This window comes from Nilaparvata lugens, chromosome 10, assembly GCF_014356525.2.
Source record: "Nilaparvata lugens isolate BPH chromosome 10, ASM1435652v1, whole genome shotgun sequence".
NCBI lineage: Eukaryota > Metazoa > Arthropoda > Insecta > Hemiptera > Delphacidae > Nilaparvata > Nilaparvata lugens.
In genome coordinates, this window is record NC_052513.1 from 9349051 (window position 1) to 9370355 (window position 21305).

At 33.9% G+C, this 21305-nt stretch overlaps 1 protein-coding gene and 1 non-coding gene across 5 annotated transcripts in view; both read right to left on the reverse strand.

Annotated features, from left to right (window-relative positions):
* LOC111056472 overlaps window positions 1–21305 on the reverse strand; it is a 79622-nt gene that overhangs the window by 33016 nt on the left and 25301 nt on the right. For 2 of the 4 annotated variants that reach the window (XM_039436236.1, XM_039436234.1), the window contains exon 2: window positions 2312–2358. Coding sequence is in view for 2 of the 4 variants with exons in the window: in XM_039436234.1 (XP_039292168.1) it covers window positions 2312–2353 (42 nt within the window). In the remaining 2 variants the exon portion in view is untranslated. Of the gene's footprint in view, window positions 1–2311; window positions 2359–17512; window positions 17868–21305 lie in introns of those variants that run through there. The other 2 variants (XM_039436233.1, XM_039436235.1) reach the window with 2 other exon arrangements.
* Trnay-gua lies at window positions 18969–19061 on the reverse strand. The gene is made up of 2 exons: window positions 19025–19061; window positions 18969–19004 (listed from the first exon to the last, which is right to left on the reverse strand). It is a non-coding gene; the product is annotated as a tRNA-Tyr (tRNA).

A 21305-nucleotide genomic window follows, 5' to 3' on the forward strand; every position in this document is an offset into this window, starting at 1 on the left:
ATTTAACAACATATTTAATCATTTTAAACATGCAAATATGATTGAAATTTTACCAAAATCAATGAAATCCTCCTGACTTTGAAAAAAATGCATTTCTTATTGAACTATTGACTGGGAGAAGTAGCGAAAGAATAATGGTTTTTATTCTTCAGAGACGTTAAATTTAAAGATAAAGATTATCTGGGGAGCTACGAATTTTACACATGTTGAACCTCTCTATAAACTTCAAAAACGAATACTAAAAATAATAGGCTTCAAAGAGAATCAATTCCCCACGAACATTCTTTTCAAGGACAGTAAAGTACTGAGTGTAAGACAACTCTACATCCAGGCTATCATCACGCGAATGAGGAGAAACAACGAACACATAAGACTGGCAGATCATAACCATCAAACAAGGCAGAGAAACACGTATTCAATAGTACCAAGGATGACACTACATTTGGGCAAAGAAACTACCATATTTGGGACCAAAAATTTATAATTCAATACCAAGTTACATTAGGGAAGAATTCAATAGACACAGGTTCAAGAAAAGTTTATTTTCCTGGTTGGTTGATATTGGAGTGGAAAATTGTGAAAATTTAGTTAAACTGTAAATATTGGAACTATTTATTCTTCATTCCACTCTTTACTGTTTTTCATTTTTCTAAAAATAACCTTTCTTATTATTATCCTTAATAGAACATTAATATTTATTTACTAATTCCATAATTTTGTTTGTTTGTATTATACATTTTTACTAATTTTATTATAAAAAACTTTAATCCCATATCAGTGAATGAAGTTTGTAAATAGTAATTATTACACGCAATAAGCAACTAATTACTTATACCCCAACACATATAATATATAGTGGGGTGTATATTTATTCATTGAAATTATCATTTATTCATTGTTGAAACACCGCTGATTTATGTAGTTATATTACAATACTATATTATCAATATTCTAATGTTGCATTCAATCTTCATTGTAATTAATAAGTTTTCATAATATGTGAAATTTGCTGCATAATTGGCTGTTGTACTGTAATTTATTGTAGATTCGTGTATGAACCAGAATGTATTGTAACTTACTTGAATAAATAAAATTTGAATTTGAATTTGAATTTGAATGATTATTATCATATGTTATGATTAAATACAATATTCTCATTACTACCAGCACAGATAGACTGTCACTTCAGATTCCATAATATTATGAATGACATCAATAATTATTGCCTATATACATGCTGCAAAGCTCGGACATGAACTTATAAGAAAGTGTGTGGAGAACAATTTTCACACTTGCGATAAGATCTTGAATAAATTAAGCATCAAGAAAAAGGATATGGGGTGAACTTTATAAAGTCTGCAAATAAAAAGTGACTGCCTAAGGGCACATCTAAAGATAATGAACGTAGCAAAAAAACTAGGTTTTTGTTCCGAACAAGAATTAGAATATATAAAGATTTTAGATGAGATAATTCACTTGGCTTCGCTCAACTATTAGGCTATAATTTAATGGCCCTTGGTTAAAACATCAAGGAACATGACACTGCGTAACGTGGAAGGAGAAGACAAATTAGCCCGGTTTATGCATTATAATACGAATTATACTATAATTTATTCAACAGTTGATTTTGAATTTCCATCTTGTAGCCAGTACCAACCAATCTGATCTCAAGAATAGAGAGAGAACTTGACTAGCCAAGCCGCTAATAAATCTACGAAAAATTCGTCTCTTAGCGAAAAATGACGGATTCACTGATAAGATTGCATAATAACTAGAAAATTCTCAATATGAATAAATCTATTTCTGTTCGATTGATGACAGCTGTCAATTAGTGGATAAATGGTGGATACATGAGAACTAAATTTTGAAGATGAAAATATAATAGAGAAGGATAGTGCACCTCACTCCTACTTTCTGTTTTGTAGTAAAGCTAGTGTGCTATGATATTGCAGAAAACAATTCCTCACTTTACACATAACTCACTGAATACGATATGTATCTGAAGAAATACCTTAGAAAATTTAGTCTTTTGTTTTGTCAATGCCAAAATGGATATGATGGTATAATGTAACAAATGGAGCATTGCTTCTAATATAGCCTACTATTTAATATTGTTATATTTTATGTAATCGTATGTGGAAGCTTCTACTGGCGTTGAATTGTTGCAATAAAAACTACTTTTTATAGTATTCTGTTCTTAACCTTTTTGCTTTGGCACAATTGTTCATCCACTATTATTTGATAATTTGTAGTTCATTCCAATAAAGAATAAGGTTTAAAATCTAAAAATATTCATTATTACTCCACTCACCTGAAGAAGTGCGAAAGTAAATCCAATGAAAGATCCAATCATTCCTCCTGAAAGAAGAACAAATTCAAATTCAAACAAAAACATTCAACAGTGTAAAATTATACATTGAACTATACAAAGGAATAAAGTTTAATTGAATGATATAACTTTAACTTTAACCGATACTAACAATAAAATAGAGTGACTATTTCATTTGATAACTCGGTGAAGTTTTGACAGTAATTCCCACTTTAAGACTTAACCAAATTGAAGATCTGTGAAGTTCATTCATCTTGGGTGAATAACAATAACAATATAGAATGTTCTTTTGAAACTAATGTAGGTACTCTTATTATCGTGAATATTAGTTGTACCCTTATTAAAGTATTAGTTATTAGTATCTTTGGCTAATTCAATTCGAACTGGATAACAGGATAAGCCATTATAGGCCTACAGTTCGATCTGAGTTCTTATCAAATATCAAATAACAATGCAGTGGCCAAGCCTACTATAACAATATTCTCGATCGATTGACGTCTGAGCTTATAATAAGTTCCATCAGGGAACTCTTCCGTTCCAATGTGACAAGACAAAAAAATCTCAGATACAAGGAACTGCAGCTGAAGCTGGAGTCGATTTTTTATGCACCTCAATGATGAGTTACAGTATAACATTTAGGCCGAACAGTAACAGTAGAATATAATCATTCATATCAAGATTCGACACAGTAATTCAAACTATAAAGGGGTTATTCTCTCTTTGGATGCACCGCTGACTGCTCTGATAAGTCACAGTAAATGTGACAACAACTCATCACAAGAAATGATTGATAGTTCATCGATACAGCACAACACAAGGGATAATAGTTCAATAGAAAATAATTTGTACACCTAATTCAATTGCACATACAGTTATAAAGCCGCACCAGTACTTTTCATGATATTGCACTGCCAAACAATGAAAAGTATTGATCAATCCGTTCATAAAGGAATCAATCTTTTCCATTCCATATCACGAAGTAGTGCATCTTTGAGAAACAGGAAGTATCTCTAGATGGTTGTGAATCTCTGAGATTTTGTGGAATACGAAACCATTTTTATGGTGCAGAAATTAATTGGTGCTGTCTCATTTATTCAATGTTTATCATTGAATAAATGATTATCTATATATATATAAAAGCGAAATGGCACTCACTCACTGACTGACTGACTGACTGACTCACTCACTCACTCACTCACTCACTCACTCACTCGCATAACTAAAAATCTACCGGACCAAAAACGTTCAAATTTGGTAGGTATGTTCAGTTGGCCCTTTAGAGGCGCACTAAGAAATCTTTTGGCAATATTTTAACTCTAAGTGTTGTTTTTAAGGGTTTAAAGTTCGTCTTTTAACATGTATATTCTTCTTCTCCCAATCTCTTAATTATAATTGAAATTTCCATATCATGTGTTACTATAGAACTATAATCTAGATAGAGTACCTCTTCGAAACAGTTGTTAACTGGCAACTAAATTAATAATTTTGTCAGGTTGGCATTAAGTTGAGTTGACTTTGTTAGGTTGGCACCAAGTTGAAGATTTAAATGCATTTATCGCGGAAAAATTGATTAAGCACTGCTACTTCAATCCTGGGAATATTATATTACTAGCAGTCAGGCTCGCTTCGCTCGCCATATCCGTTTAGCCAGCCGTTTAGTCCGGACCCCCGACTGGATTGTCCTAATATATGATAAAAATGCCCAAATGAAAAATGCAGGCGAGCGAAGCGAGCCTGCTGATCTCATTCTTGGATGATCCAGTCGGGGGTCCAGGGGGCGGAGCTCCCTTGCTAGACGAATTTGGCGAGCGAAGCGAGCCTGACGGCTAGTCATTGAATAAATGTATATCTTAAGCTACCAATTCACTTTCGAAAACCAACTAAGGGCGAATTTTCAAGAAATATGAAGGTTACTATAATATTGAAAATCACCATTATGACTCGAGTATTGGCACTCTGTTCCTTCCAGTATGATAATTCAACTGAATTGTTATTCTGGATTGATAGTGAAATACTAGTGATGCTGGGTTACACCAACTCGAATCAACTATCTGGAATCAACCGATCGAACCTAATTAGCATTGTGCTAATGAATCAAAAACAGCTTTGCTTATGATGCATTATAAAGATCACCCACAATATTATTGAAGATGGTTCATTTACTGGGAAATCATTCCACTTCAGAGGAAGTGCACCTACATGAACCAAACGAGAGCGAGAAATATTGATTTGATTGAATGGAACGCAGGTCATCTACGTCTATAGAATAAAAATGATAGGTCGGTTATCCTTTTGTCGGCCGTCATTGGAAAACAACAAGCAGAAGCGTCACAAGTCACAATGTACCGTTGCTTCTTATTGGAGTTGTTGAAGACTGTCCTTCAATGAGAGTGACCATCAAACCACTGTCAGAGTGTTGATCTCTCATTGTTGCACATTCTCAATAAACAAATTCAGACCACACGCATGCGCAGTAACCATGATGTGAGACAGGTGAACAATATCAATGGTCGAAGCCTAGTAGCCTAAAATATTCCAACTGGTCACACTTCTGACGTCCTTGACATTTAAATCCAACTGCACCCATCATCGTGAATGACAAAAATCAAAGTAACTCTTATGAAATAAAATATTCGATTGTTTGTCATCTTCTGCCACGATTTTGATGGGTACAATAAATGAATCTAAATACAGAGTTTCACCAACGGGAGATCCGTTACTATTTCTCAGCCAAGTATTATCAGGTACCGAATATGTTTATAATCAGTTGGTTCCCGGTTGTTACAGTACATTATGTAGGCCTACAACATATCAAACATATAAACTACAATATAATCCAACATATATGAATTCGTTCCATTGTCATAAAACTCTGCTGATGGATGCTCATAGAACTAACTCTTCACTGAGCTGAGAAGGTGTGCCTGGAACTTATGGGAAGCTGATTTGAGATCAATCAAAAATATAGATAGAAATATCCTGATTATATCAACCCAAAGTGATCACAATAAATGCATTCTTATGGAATACATGCATTATTTACCTTCGAGCAGCTCTGCATGAGTGGCTGGAAGAAAAAATAATTCTTGCAACTCAAGAAGTTTAAGGAATAACTAAAAATGTTTTCCTATCACCTTATATTGTAATTTGAGATTTGAGTGGGAAAAACAGGGATTGATTCGTTTACTTGTAAATGAAACCAAGAATTTGAAAGATAAGTAGAGAGGAATTCTATATTTTAATCAATTTTTGGGTGATTGAAGGTAGGAATGGAACAAAAATAATGAGAGGCATTGAAATTTGGGTTGACAGGTAAGCGCGTAACCTACCTGATTTGTGAAACTTGTGAAATTTGTGAACCATACAATTCAATCAGTCTACAAGTTAATTGAAAGCCATGATAAAATCCTACTTTAAAATGTAATGTAATTGATGTTATTTACCTTATACCTACTTAGCACATACATTAGCTTGGAACAACATTCAACCAGATGGAGTTGATACTGTTAAATCCGCAATTTCATGTAAATAATGAGAGCATAATGTTGGATTACGCAGGATTACACAGACGCTAACTTGAGTCTAATGGTAAGGCGGTTAAATATTCTCTCAGCAGTCTAGAAATGACTAGTCCAGCCCCAGGCCAGATGCATTTTAGCGTGTTTTGAATATTAACACGTTGATATGATATGGAAGAGGTGTCTGAATGCCAAAATACGGCTCAGCCTTGTTTACTTGACGCTAATTGCTGAGTCAATTTTGCATATCACCTCCATAAAAGTTCAATGGATCATGATTAAAATTTCACGGATGTTGAGGTACATCTTTATTCCTTCGCTGCTAGCCATTCTCCAAAGAGTTTAATCATCCATTGAGTTATAATTATGATTAAAATACGCTATTTAACACACAATTTTAATGGTTATGGTGTTTTTAATCATACAGAGGAACGCTTATACACTTCAACTAGAGTATCACTCCTGGATCATTTCTAAATTTTATATCTACAGAGGAAATTCATTTTTCGTGAAGTTTCATAAGTGAAAATCGCAAACTTTAAAAAAGAAGATCCCAATTTAACGAAAATCATCAAATTATGTCAAATATAGAATGTATTTTGAATGTATAATAATGTATACTCATATGATTATATATATATACTCATATATATAATGTATTCTCATATAATATACATAATGTATATTCTGTATTTAGTATATAATAATGTATACTCAATGTATATTGAATGTATATATCAATGATATATCAATATAAGAATGTATTTCTAATACTTTTAATTTGTTATGTATTCTTGTTTTTGTTATTTATCTTTTCGAGAATTGAAATTCAATTCAAATTCACCAGAAATTAGGGTATCGCTTAATTTATTAATTTAGGGATCACTCAATTTGTATAATTTAGATAAGACTTTTTAATAATTCTGATAGTTTGATGTTTTCAGTAGTGGTAGTATAATTTATTGTGCAGGTTGTACCGGAGAAACGAGAAAACCACTACTAATGAAGATCTTATTGTCAATGATAATACTACAGTCAATTTATGGCTTTATAGAATTATACTATTGAAGTTACTCAATACCCAATATGAGAGATCAGTAATCTCTCCCTTTTAGCTTACAAATAATGTTACAGTAATACCAATTATATCACAATGGATACTGGCAATTTGAACTTTGAGTGAGGATTTATAGCGATGCAACCAAACACTTTTATCCAGTTATTTGTTATCGTTGGAAAATAAATGCTGAAGAGTGAGAGGAGGTGTGTGCGTGTAGAAGAGAGTGAAATACAGTATATGAAAAGAGATTCAATGCAATCTGTATTTAAACTGCATTCCCTGGATGCTTGCCGGTCGTTTCAAATTAATCTCTTTGGCAAGATACAAGATCTTCAACTTGAAGATTTATTTTTCTATAATTCGTACAATATCAATGCGTGATTACAATTATATAATTGGTTCCGCGACCCCAGTTTTTTAAAAACTTCAAAATTGGATGCAGGTTGATAAATTAAACGGAAATTCGAAGTGCAATTAATTCATTAGCATCGATCCTATGCAACATCTATCGTTTCTTTCAGTGGATACAGTTACAGCAACACAAAACTGGAAAAATCCAAGATAAAGCTTTAGAAATTGAGATTCATGGAAAAGGTCGCCGACTGGGTAGGGAGAGGAGCATGTGCTCCTCAATGAAATGATAGAATCAACAATAATTATTGGTGAATTGAAAAAACGAAATACAGGAGTTAACAAAAATTGCTAATCATATTGTAGAACAGTAGGTCTTGTTTACTTCTTTTAATGAGAATTTCATTATCATTTTATTTTTGTTTTATTATCACATCTTGATTCAGACGATAGAGTTCTTATAAAGCATGGAATTAATCCGAGGAAGGAGGCTATCTCTGGCGAACTGAAACAACTGATATCCAAACCAGTCTGCTTCTAAATTGACTCCATTACAATTATCATATCAAAGATAATCTGGGCAACAATAAAATATCATCTATCCTACTCTCGGAATTTATTTTGTTGCTTGATATTCTGCGAGCCTTGACCTTATCAATACACCAGTTTTTCAGCAGTAATACAAGGATAGCATTTTTATAAATTAATTCAAAAAGGTAGGGCCCGCTTAACATGATATTATATATAGGACGGACCCGCACAACGGTAATACGCGTGCTCAAGGAAAAACTTCAAATGTTTTCTTGTAAGATAAATTGGACTGAGTTATAAATAAAACTCATAGACGTTAATTGAAGTGTTCAAATTTGCAGTTTGTTATCTCGCCCGGAGAGAAGAGAATCAAATCAATTAAGAAGACATGATGTGTGCCTGAATACAGAGTTTAGGAAGGTGATAATTAAAGTGCGTTCACTGCTTACAATATGAAGACTATGATAAGAAGTTTATCATGTTTGAAAAAATGGAGCAAGTAATTAAAAAAAGTGTTATTCTCCACTTATTATGAGCACACTTTAAACGATTTGTAATTGTTTAGTAATTGATGGTCTCTTCACAAACCGATGTCCATTTTCGGATTTGAGATAACCTTTAACATAAGTGTATTTTTCTCTCAATAGAATATTATCAATGGTTGTGATTGATTTGAAATAATTATATTCTTTAAAGGTTTATCGTTCACTAGTGATAATTGTTTTCCAATTAATTTCTCTTAAATATCATAACTCTCATTTGTATGTAGGAGTGATGTGGTGAGCCTAGGCGAACGCACACAGCAGCGGACGTATGTTCACAGACGTTGATCTGTCTCCATAGAATTTCTAAATAGCATAGGAGAAAGACAAATGATCTTTGTCCAACTGTATATTTTCTACATAACTGTAGTGTTATATTCTCTACATAACACTTAGATTCTTGTAGCTAGGAATATGTCTTCAGAAGACGAAGCCGTCCTATATCCACATGTTAAATCCACGCTACGCTGGTGTGAAATTGATTAACATTGGGAGATAAGACGAAGACCTACTTACTATTGCTACTTATTCCTAGCTAAAATTTAGCTAAATTTAAAGTAACAAGGTGTGAAAATACTTATATGACCTATATGAGCAATATAGGTGAACTATATTCACCTATAGGTAACCTATAGGTAACCTACTCTAGAACATGGTACGCCATAGTGGAGTAGGTCAATTTCCACACAGAAAAACTAAACAAGTAGAGAACACATTATAAGAACCTTTTGTAACTAACTATTGTATGTAATATTGTAATTTATCTAATATTTTTGTAATTGATGTTGTAGTTTTAGTTTTTTGGGAAATAAACATTTATTATTATTATTATTATTATTTATTATATAGAGCCTAAATGCGAAGATGAGATTAGGTTCAGCGTTTGTGTTTGAAAATCAACTGGAACTTTTACTTTCGAGTTCAACAAATAATATCAACCCACGTACGAGCCGAGACAAATATATCAATCAGTCTGCCGTCTGTGGAAACGGACGTTTACATTAGCTTTACCTGGAACAGAAAAATCTAACTCTGAACAAATGAATACCGAAACTAGATTCTGCCATTAGCTGAGGAGATAGCATCAACGATTTCCGAACGATATTTACAACCGCTGGCATAACACAACACGCTATGATCTTGACCTATTTCAAGGACAAATAACTTCTACACGACCCACTAGGCAAACTATCAAATTACTCCGTGGACAGAATGAGGAATCAGTATTACAGTATCAATGTTGATCATCTCAGAAGGCCGAAAATGTGTTTGAATTGAAGCGAACACAAAAATGGAGAATTCAAAATTCAATTCAATTCAAATTTCTTTATTCTTTAAAATGCAAATGCACTATACAATAAAATTGATAGTATTATTATTACTAGAATACCCCTACAAGACTATACGTCTGTGTGTAGGGGTGAGTTCCAGGTTACCTACTGGTTCTAGATCTATTGCGTTTTATCAATTTATGGCCTTATATTCTCCATCACTTTGAAATTTATATATTATAATAATCATAAACCTATCATATTAATGAGTGATATAATATTATTATAGTATTATAATAATAATACCTAATAATATTCGTATAGCTTTTATTGGTGGGGAGTCCCTGACGGGAGTTCCACCACGCCAATTGAAGCCGTCAATGCGCCTTACGACTGTCACACTTCAACCGGGACCAACAAATTTAACTTACCCATCCGATAACACAGGTCTAAACTCAGGAGTGACCAGGTCTGAAACGTTTAATAATGAGGAGGTTCTCTAGGAACTGGAGATCTCTAGGCTGCTAGATTATGAATAATAATCGGACAAGAGAATAAGCTCCCCAATATTGGATAGCTCCCCAATAGGGAAGTGGATAAGGGTGAAGAGGGTATTTCCATCAATTTGAGTTATTGACACAATTATTCCAAAAAAAATTTTACTGGAAGAAACTATTTTACTTGAATGATAACGATGTCATCATAAAGGATAGTTCACGTAATTTGGAGACTATTCAAAGACTGAGGAAAATAATTTCTATTTGGCATTATCGTACATTATTTATTCTAAATATTATTTTCATATGGACCACTAATAATATCCACCAACTCTTTCAAATAGATGACCAAGTAGATCAAGTAGTTTCTCAATAAAATATTTCTCTCTTAGTAGTTGATAACTTAGATATCAGAACCTTATCGGTTCACTCAGATGAGTAACAACATTCGCCTGGTACTCCTTCTAGAACGATGAACGTTCATTTGTGTCAACCACCAAACTTCAGAAAGTTCTTGAAAAATTACTTTTTCCTACCGTTACGTTGAAAAGTGGCCATTGCTGCACTGATTACAGAACGCAAAGAATCATTTTTCCGCTCTAGTGCGGGAAAAATTTTTCTGCACTCCAGATTTGTAACATGGCAGCGCAAAATACTTAGTAGGTTATATGGAGCAACAGTGCAGCAAAATCAAAATGAAGTTGGTAACAGTGACTGCTGTGGCTGCTATAGTGAGCAGAGGTGCAACCAAGCACAACGCGCTAATTATTATTCATTATATATTATAACCAAGGACAACGAGGACTTTAGGATTTTAGGATTAAGGTTTTTATCAATAATAAAATTACACAGAAAAACATTTGATGGATTTCAGGCAATTTTACCCATAATTACCCACTTTTCATATTCAATGGTAACTGTAGGAAAAACTTAATGTGAAATACGTGCGCAAAGTTCCTCTGCTGCACTCAAGAAACCATTCCGCCCTCGCCTACGGCTCGGGCGTAAACGTTTCTTTCGGTGCAGCAAACTGACACTTTGCGCACTAGTTGCACAAATAACTATTTTATGGTTGGAATTGGAAACCCACAATTCAAATTCAAGGTCGTTATCTCATCATTATTCACCTCTGTAAAAAATCACTTTTGACCCTACAAAGTCTTATAGAACTTATGAGGGTCAACAAATTCAGCATTACTATTATGCTCATAATGTAGATGTTGGAACATTAGATTCATGACAACCCTTAAGTGATGATTGAAACCTTGAGACTCGAGATACAACAATATCTTATAATGAGACCATTGATGATGGATCATCGCAAGAAGTTCTGAGGCGGCAAACGTTTTCTATGCTATTTATATTTACATCAGACCTTATCCAATTCGAAGTTTTGATTTAGTTCTATTAGATTTGGTCCTGTCAATACAACATATGGATTGCTAACCAATGATTAATAGCTTCGTACATTTTCGTATAATGCATTTGTGTCCTTATACGTCTTGCAGACCACAGGCAACCGACCACCGCAATAAGGAACTGAGTAAGCAATATAATTTTACTCACTGCTGTTGCATATGTCTAGTTTGGATATACACATGTTATAAAAGAACATATATGTTTTCAAGAGAGAACAAATAGTGCATCGCGAATGAAAATTAGAAAAACAGAAGAAGAGAAACACAGTATGATGGAAGGGGAAGAAGAACTGGTGGGGAATGAAAATAAAGGTGGAGTGGGAGATGAATAAATAAAGTTCACTGAAGGAGATGACCCAAGAAAAAGTTGGATGGAGTATAAGAGAATGGTAAAATAAAAATAATAAAGAAGTTGGTAGCCACAGAATATGTATGTGGATAGAGATAGGATAATGATAGAACAGAAAGGAAAAGAAAAGAGAGGAAAGTTAGAAGAACTAAGTTCTAGAATCAGCGTAGCAAAGAAATTATGAGAAGAAGATAAAGGATAATAAAGGTGGAGTGGGAGATGAATAAATAAAGTTCACTGAAGGAGATGACCCAAGAAAAATTTGGATGGAGTATAAGATAATGAAAAAATAAAAATAATAAATAAGTTGGTATCCACAGAATATGTATGTGGATAGAGATAGGATAATGATAGAACAGAAAGGAATAGAAAAGAGAGGAAAGTTAGAAGAACTAAGTTCTAGAATCAGCGTAGCAAAGAAATTATGAGAAGAAGATAAAGAATAAATATGAGGAAGAAGAATAGAAGAGGATAAAAAGAAGCAAAATACAACAAGGATACAAATAAGAAAAAGGAAAAGGATTGATTGATTGATTGAGTACTTTATTTATGTAGATTACAATATATACTGGCTTATACACTTATATACAATAACTTACAATACAGCAAAATTACTCGCATGACCTTGATATCACATGTCAGCTCGTCAAAATAGCAGCGGATCCAAGCAGAGGTGTCTAAAGATTCCAGGCTCCAGGGCGGTGGCCAACAAATATTCTCTCCTCTTACCACAATCATCATCATCTCAGATTGAGCCAAATATTCATCGTAGAGTGGCCTATCACTCTAATGGCATCTCGGGTGGGAGCAATCAGTTTAAATGGCTCCTCCCAAAACGTTTGACTTTTAGTAAATATCATTTTGCAATAGAAAAAATCGATCTGTGGTCAGGCCTTCCTGCTTAACCTACTTTTACGAATAAATAATACTGTAATAATAAAACAACCAAACATTACTAGAGTTGCTTGAGACTTGACTTGAATGTTATATATTTTCAACTCTCTTGTTGACAGATAGAAAAAAATTATTAGTTGGAGAAATATTCATTGAAAATATCATTTTTCCATCAAAATAACTTGATAGCATATTAATTTCATATTTATGGACTACATCCTTTTTCCAAACTTTTGGTTCAAATGAGGAGATCTTAGATGTCAACTTGGAAGCTTGTTGAAGAATTACAATTAATTCAATTACAAGAATATTTCAATTGTGTACTTGAGCTTGTAGGTTGACAGCTACATTTCGAGTTAAAACCATCAGCTAATTCATTCCATCAAGATAAATGAGACTACAGATTGATTTAATTTTGGACCAAGTTGGGATGCGATACCGCTGAATATAATTTATGAGTTGGAAACGCTTTCTGGTGGTTCGGAGCCCACCTAAAGCTATAGGTCCACACATCTCTCATCATTATTACCTACGCACAAGCCTGGAGCTTACGATAGCATCACCCTACGGGAAAATTAACACTGTCTCGAATCACCATGATTGAAAGGAAAACAATTTCCAACCATGATTTCATTCAGAAATAGGAAAATAAATTTGATTGACATTACAAAGTACGAGTAGCATAGCATATTATATTATCACTTCAAGAGAAAAATCTCAGCAACTTTACACATTATTCAACCACTTGAGTGTCTTTTAAAGAAAGAGTCGAGAGATTCTACGAGTCTGTGCTCTCCTTCAAGAGAAGTAGGTAACCAGTGCAATTTTTGGTTTGAGCCACCTTCACCACACTATGTTGACCGGTTTTCAAAGAAAACGCACTTGACATTGCTTCAGATGTACAATACTGGATCTGACCGTAAATGCCTTCAGCACTCAGATCATTGACAAGCACTTGAAGTCACTCGGCTTAGTCTTGTTTGTTTCTAACATTGTTTACCCAAGACAGTATCGGATTCTGCACATGACCAACACTGCACTCTTATTTATTTACTTCTATAATGAAGTACTCTCTGAATTATTCACGTTCACCAAAAGCTCAAAATAGGAAAGAGTACACTATACTTTTATAAAATGCTTTTATTGACTGAAATCCATCAAAATCATTCACTGATGAATATCAATAAATATTCCAGTTATTGCAATTATGCAAACACTGAAAAATCATCTTGATTAACTGATTAATGAATTGATTTTCATCAATGAGTTTCCATGAATATTATCTATCACCTCATCAATTTACAAATGCTGAATTTACTATGTATCTACTTCACATCTTCACATCTTCTCCAGGTCTATTCATATGTTCTTATTCTTTTCTCCCGACTTCCACGGTATAGGCATGATTGCCTGTTCCGGTCTTTAAAATAGCCATGGAAATTAAAATTTATCAAAAAAATAACTAAAATTCAACTTTATAAAATATTACTCCACATCTTCATATATGATTCATATCTATCCATAAGAATTACTCGGACATTGAAGGTTGAATCAAACAGTACTTTGATAGTTATTTAAGACAATCTTCAATAAGGTTTAATAATCTTTAACAATACTAAGATTACTCGTACTAAGCGATATTAATATATTGAATGTAACTTTTCATTTTCTATATAAATATGGTGAATGCTCATTATTTCAAAGAGTTAATGATTATAAACAGCATAGAATATAACAATCTAGAACAAACTGTACAGGCTACACATGAGATGCAAAATCTTGTCTATAAATTTCTAATCCAATGGGATAATCTAAACAAAGTTGTCTGTTTCGCTGTTCCATTAAGTTTTGTTCCGTGGGAAACATAATTTACCCAACATCCTCTTGTAGTGGACTACAACTATGTAATATTAGAGTGTTGTCTGCACTATCCGAGAGCCAGTCTATCTCAGGCTGGCTGGTTCTTTGTTTTAATAATGTGTATTCCACCCAAATGTCAACCACTCTTTTTGTCGTAGGCCGTAGTAATAAACTTCTACTACAAAGCGCCAGAATGTATCTAATCTGATTTAAACCTCTCCACTTGTTCGCTTGTCATGCAAGTTTAAATTCACGCCGGCTCTCAATGAAATAAATTAAACACTTGAACAAGTTTCTTGTGTCAAAATAGTCGTCGCTGGTGCGAAATTGAACTCAGTCAGGTGGAATCTCAGTTCTGGTCTCCAAGGTGCCACCATGATCTCGCTTTATTCCTGAATAATTGATTGTACAACATGTATTTGAAACGTATTCAAGTATATCTGACAGCTCTAGAATAACGTCAATAGGAGTGAACCGGTGAATGCAACTGGAAAATCGATACATCGTATTATTTTTAATTTGAGTCTCTCTCCCTCTTCGACTACCCCCTTTACCTATCTTTGTATTCTTCTCCTCTTTCTATATACTCTTTTGTATCCACAGTACTTAACAAACTTTTGCATCTCCTCTTTTACAATTTCTTTGTACTTTCCCTCATTCATCGCATTCTCGAATTATTTGCTTGGTTCTAAAATGTTTTGAGCTCGATTTTTTTTCTCAACTATTTTCTGTTTCTATCGAGAAAGCACTTATCACCATCTCTAATATCCTCTACCTTTCGTAGTTTACTTCTGAAATGCATCACCTTCTACAGATATTCTTTTCCCTCCATTCTGAGATCATTTTTCCCTTTTCTCCACCTTATATCTTCACTTTTACACAATATCATTTTTGTTCTTCCCACAGGTTCTTCTCCTTCCATTCATGATTCCTTCTGGAATTTTCATCTGTAGGCATTTCTCATTCTATTCCTACAAAGTATTATCAACTATGATAATCACTAATTCTCATAACAACAGCATGCGATACAATAATGACTATTTTATGGAAAAGGCATCAGACATTGAATTTAGTAATAAACGCCTGATTCAGTAATGAGACATAATGAACGATTGAACAGAATTAGTTGAAGATACTCCCTTTTGATGGAAAGGGCAGTTGCTATAATAGAATATAGTTGAAAATTTTGGATATTTCGGAGGAAAAGCTCAACAACCGGTTGGGACCGAGCAGTGGGTGAAGCGTTCATAAAAGATAAAATCATAAATTTAAAAATATAATAGAAGAACGAGTGAGAATTTCCTCATCAATGTCAAAAGTATTCTTGCATAAGTTATCAAATAAAATGATAAAATTTGCAGACTAGAGAAAATGATCAATTTTAAATTATGATGGAAGAGCAAGTGATCAAGTTTCTAATGGATGCACGTACATAATCTTGAAATAAATCGAATAACTTAAACAAATTATTGTAGTACAATAATAAACAGCCCATGATCCACAATGAATTACGGAAGCTGATATAATCTTCGTCATTAAGTGAAAACAAAAATTTGGCTGGACGAATTTCACACGGTCTATTGTCGGATTGTTCCATAACCGAAGACCTCTTTGAGATGAATCATTTAAGATCATGAATCCGATAGAATTGAGTGGCTAGTGAGGTAATAATCGAGCGATTAATGATAGTTGAATTTAAGAATTTATCCACAAGTTTACAGTCAGAAATTTCAATATAATTTGAAACTAATTAACCCAGATTTTAATATAGATTAAAAATTCATATTATTATATCCACTATCGGATTGATTACGAGTAATTATATATGAATTCATTTTGTGACCAATATTCAGAGTCTTGAATCAATAATGAATGACAGATTTCCAGAGATAGAGAGAGAGAGAGAGAGAGAGAGAGAGAGAGAGAAATTCATAACTTGATTCCACAGATAATTACATCAAGGAGAGTAGATTCAAATCTCTAAAGATTAAAAATATCTTCCGTTTTAATAAGAACTCATTAATAGAATTATTTCATTGGATTAAACTATACAATAATGTGACGTATCAGTAATTAGATGATGAGGATGTTGAAAAATAATATTTCATCAAGATTTCGAATGAAAATCATTTCAGATAACAATCTTGTCTGCTCTCATGCGAAAAGTTATTACAGGCTGGGAAAATAAAACTTGGAGATACTTTATCTGTTCTCCAGTTTTGACATGTCAAATGGGTAAGATTATCTTATATCCCCCAACATTTACAAATAATTTATTCACACTGCAGGTATATTATTTAGCTTTTCAGAGTGATAAACTAGAGATGAGAACAGATCATTTCCACTGAAAGTGCTAAGACAAAAAGCTACTGTCAGAAAATATTACGTAAGACTAGAAATGAGTTTTTTAGTGAAGATATTAAAAGCAATAAAATCCATCAAGTCAGGGAGAACCTCAATAATGATAAATTATCGGAAGATCAGTGAAATATGTTAATAAGTAGTTAAGGAAATTGAGTTTGAGTTTTAACACTGAATTGTAAGATGGATTGACCTGAATTAATATTATTTTTTTCTTTAAATTTATTGTATTTTGAATTGAAACATAGTTTCAAGAAATATTGTGAAATTATTTACAATTACTTCATTGTTATACGTTTTCAATTCCATACAAAATCATCAAATTTTTGCTTCAACAGATTGCAAGATTTTCAATTAAAAGGGATGAATTTCAACAACTGGGAAATTATTTGTGATGCCAAAATATTCCAATTGTCGTAAGTATTCACTTGAACTTCAATGAATAGCTATACAGCTCATTCAATATTGAAAGAAATGTTTTTCACTGGAAAACAGATGAAAAATGCTGATATTTATGATCTTATAACTCACCCATTTTTTTGTAGCAGCACAAAATGAAAAACAATCACTCTCCTCCACTATAAGCTGCTTTTAGAATTTATGTACCACCTCACTATTTAAACGGCGGGTAGTCGAGCATCAATCAAAAGGAAGACAGTGAACTATCGCGAATGACAGGTAGAATGGAACTGACGAAGAGATGCGAACAAGAAGAAGAGACAACTGGTAGCTGACGGTTGAGACGCTACACACTGCTCCAGTGAGAGTGGACAACGAATTACGTAGCGAGGCGGCCCGGCCACTTCGCGCGTAAGGGAAGGTCTGGGGCTGAACTTGATGTGTAGTAACCAGCCTAACCTAACCTAACCACACACAAACCCAACCTGACTTGTCGCAGCCAACGGTTGACGACCACCCGTTTTTTTCGCCGGTGGCAGGATGAGTGGACCGCCTGTGGGGATTTTCACAGCACGCATCGCCCCCATCTTCCCGCCTCGAAAAAGATTCATCCTGAACTGTCAGCATTGGTTGAATGAGTAGCAATAATGTTTGTGAATAAGGAATGCTGCCAGTGAATCTCACTATAGCCTCATACCGCCACTGTAGTCAGATTCATGTGAAACTGTCAGAATTAGTTCAATATGAAGCTACAACCAGAGAAAACTACTATAATGTATTCTTTGCTACAACGTTGCTTCTGATGAAATGAATACTGTCAGTTTGGACTGAATCTCTCTATAGCCTCCTCTCAGATCTCAGCCGTCGCTGCTCTTCGCAACCAGATTAATCTGTTTGTTGGTTATGTTGTGTCAACAAACTGTCATCCAATACGGTTACCTATCGAGCCTCATATGTTTAATTCAAGTTGAGAAGGCAAACAGTAGCTGGAGTTGGGTTTCATTGGAAATGATGACGAAGGGTACACAAATGATATATTTTGTGTAGTAGTGGCTTGTGAGTAGACTGGACTAATGAATAGAATATTATTGTTTTACCCGTAGTAGAATGGTAGAGTGTAGAATAGATACTAATTCTTTCTAAAAAAGTTGACTAGAGGAAGACTTTAATACTTAGTATTGGAACTATCAATTGAAAGTATTATTACTGATAGCGGATGAATTTTTTTAGATTCATTCTGACCATTTATTGGGGATTCAGTACATCATGAAGATCGTGATGGGAAAATACAGGAATTTTACTTTCCTAGAGAATGATATGATTTTTCTTCACAGTATGAACCTCTCTGCCCACGTCAGCAACCCAAGGTCCCCAGGTTAAGGAACATAATTTAATGTGAAGTAGAGCATTTTTTTCACCTCAAGAGAGTAAACAAAAGTTGATTCGAGGATGATAAGAATACGTGTAATAGAAGAATGAAACTTCAATCCCAAGGAGGATAGAAAATTGACAAAAAAAACAAAGCTTTATTCCCGGGGAAGAAAGAAAATTGACAAACAAAATTAAGCTTCTGATGGATAAAAATATTTCCTCCGGGCCGGATTTGAACCAGCGACCTATGGATTTCTGAAATATGGTTATCAACTACAGTCCACCGCTCTACCAACTGAGCTACCAGAGGATATTAATCATTCAATTAATTGCTGTGTCATCATTTCAAATTACACGACAATTTATTGAACTTCCGATAATCAATTTCTTCAATTTCTGGTGAAGATCCAATTTTTTTCCAATCACTGATAAGAGAATAAGAAATGTTACTATGCGTTGAAGTCTGTAGAACCGCTGCAAGTCAATCTCGAATCTCAATAGCGACTTGCTTTTTATCTCTCATCTGAAATCTTACTATTAATCAATCTCTTAGATCATCATCATCATCTTCTTACAAGGATTAGGCTCTATTGGCCTGTACCGGCATCCATTTCTTTTTTGGTCTTCCTATGCTTCGCTTTCCTTCGGGTTTGTACTCCCATGCTAATATTGGGAGCCTATTGGATAGCATTCTGAATAAATGAGTAGACCAATTTTGCCGATATTTCTTCCATTTCTTCAGAATATCAAATAGCGGTTCTACATTCAATTCAGCTGTTATGTTGACATTTCTCATATTATCCAGTCTACTACAACCTTTGACCGCTCGTGAAAATCTCATTTCAGCAGCTTGTATACGAGATTCAGTTTGTCTATTTAAAACCCTGCCTCGCTACTGTATGCTATTAATCTCTTAGATATCTCCTATTTAATTCAACCAGTATGGTAACTTTTTGAGAGACTGCTTTCCGAGATTTGTGTTGAATTCTGTGATGCTGGGAATAACAAATCCAACATGAAAAGACCGAATGTATAATTTCAACACAGAACACATTGAAGACTGAAAATTCCTAGGCTGAAAGACTATCACTATCAACCTTTCTTTATTGAGTCCAACAAATATGACATATTGGAATGCCCAAAACTATTTATAACAGTTGAAAGACGGTTCATACAGATCGCTTGCAAAAGCTTCAATTACTGTATATATTATTGAAATGAAACAAACTTATCTGTCATTAGGATTGAGAGTAAGAAGATTAGTCGACTAGAAAGTCCACGCATTCACTCAAATTGCATTATTTGATCGTATTAGTGAGGAGATTTCCACTGTCATTCCACATAATATTCAAAATCTCATAATTTATTATAATCTGAACGGTAGCGACATTTCAGGAGTCAAACTGATCAATAAGCTCCACCAGGAACTCAACAACGAATATAAATTCAACAGTGATACACATTATTTTTTATGATCATGGATCTAATAATAAATTTCCATGAACCAAAAACAGTCTAATGGAGGAATTGTCGAATACAATCAATTTTAAAAAATCATTTCACGTTCGATTTGACAATTATAACGTGAACACAATCACGCGGTAACGGAATATTGGCACAAACGACAATGGCAAATTATGGCGAAAATACATTATTTTTGGTATGAAGCTCAAGGTGAGAGACGACAATGCCCATTGTGTCATTGGCATTAGGATGCATGCGTCGTTCTCCATTTGATGACTGGCGGCCGGCCAGAGAAGTCCACCTTCGGATTTCGAGCCGCTCAAAAACTGTTTCTACAAAAAGGAAAGTTCTCTCTTTCTAAGTACCGAGCAATTTGGAATGTGCCATGAATGAGAAGGAAGAAAGTGAAGTAAGTACTGAATCATTTTTATTCAGTGATTATTGACTAATCAGGAACACAACATTAACAATGGATATGTCGTATTTTTCAAATAAGTTTCAGGTTGGACAAGTTGGGAGGTTGGAAATGATAACTCCCAAATGAGAACATTACTTCTTGCAATAAATTAATGCAAAATTTCACATTCCAAAAGTTCATCCAAGGAATTTTGGATTCAGATGATAATACAAAAAATTACCCGTTCTTCTACCGAATCAAAAAATAATGAAAATAGAAGAATATTGAAAAACGTTGCAAATTTCAAGCCATTAGAAAGTAATGAGAAATATGAAACAGTGAGTACATAGAAATAATTTCCTGTAGAATCAAAAACAGGGCGGCAGTGAATAGGGAAGAAGAGTTCTCCAACAAAACGTTTCTATCTTACATTATTGACGAGCGATGTGAGAAAACAGTGTAAATGGAGGATTTGGATGACACTGATTGATACAACAAACACAAACATGCAGAGAAAAGTAACGAAGCTATAAGAAAGGAAGTGGAAAACAAAATATGGAGAACAGATGAGAACAAGAAAAGAATTGGAGAGAAGGGGAGTTGCCCTATCATGAAACACTCGAGAATTGCAACATGGGGCGAATGTTCTGAAGAAAGAATAATGTTAATTAAACGAAGACTTGTTAATAAGGA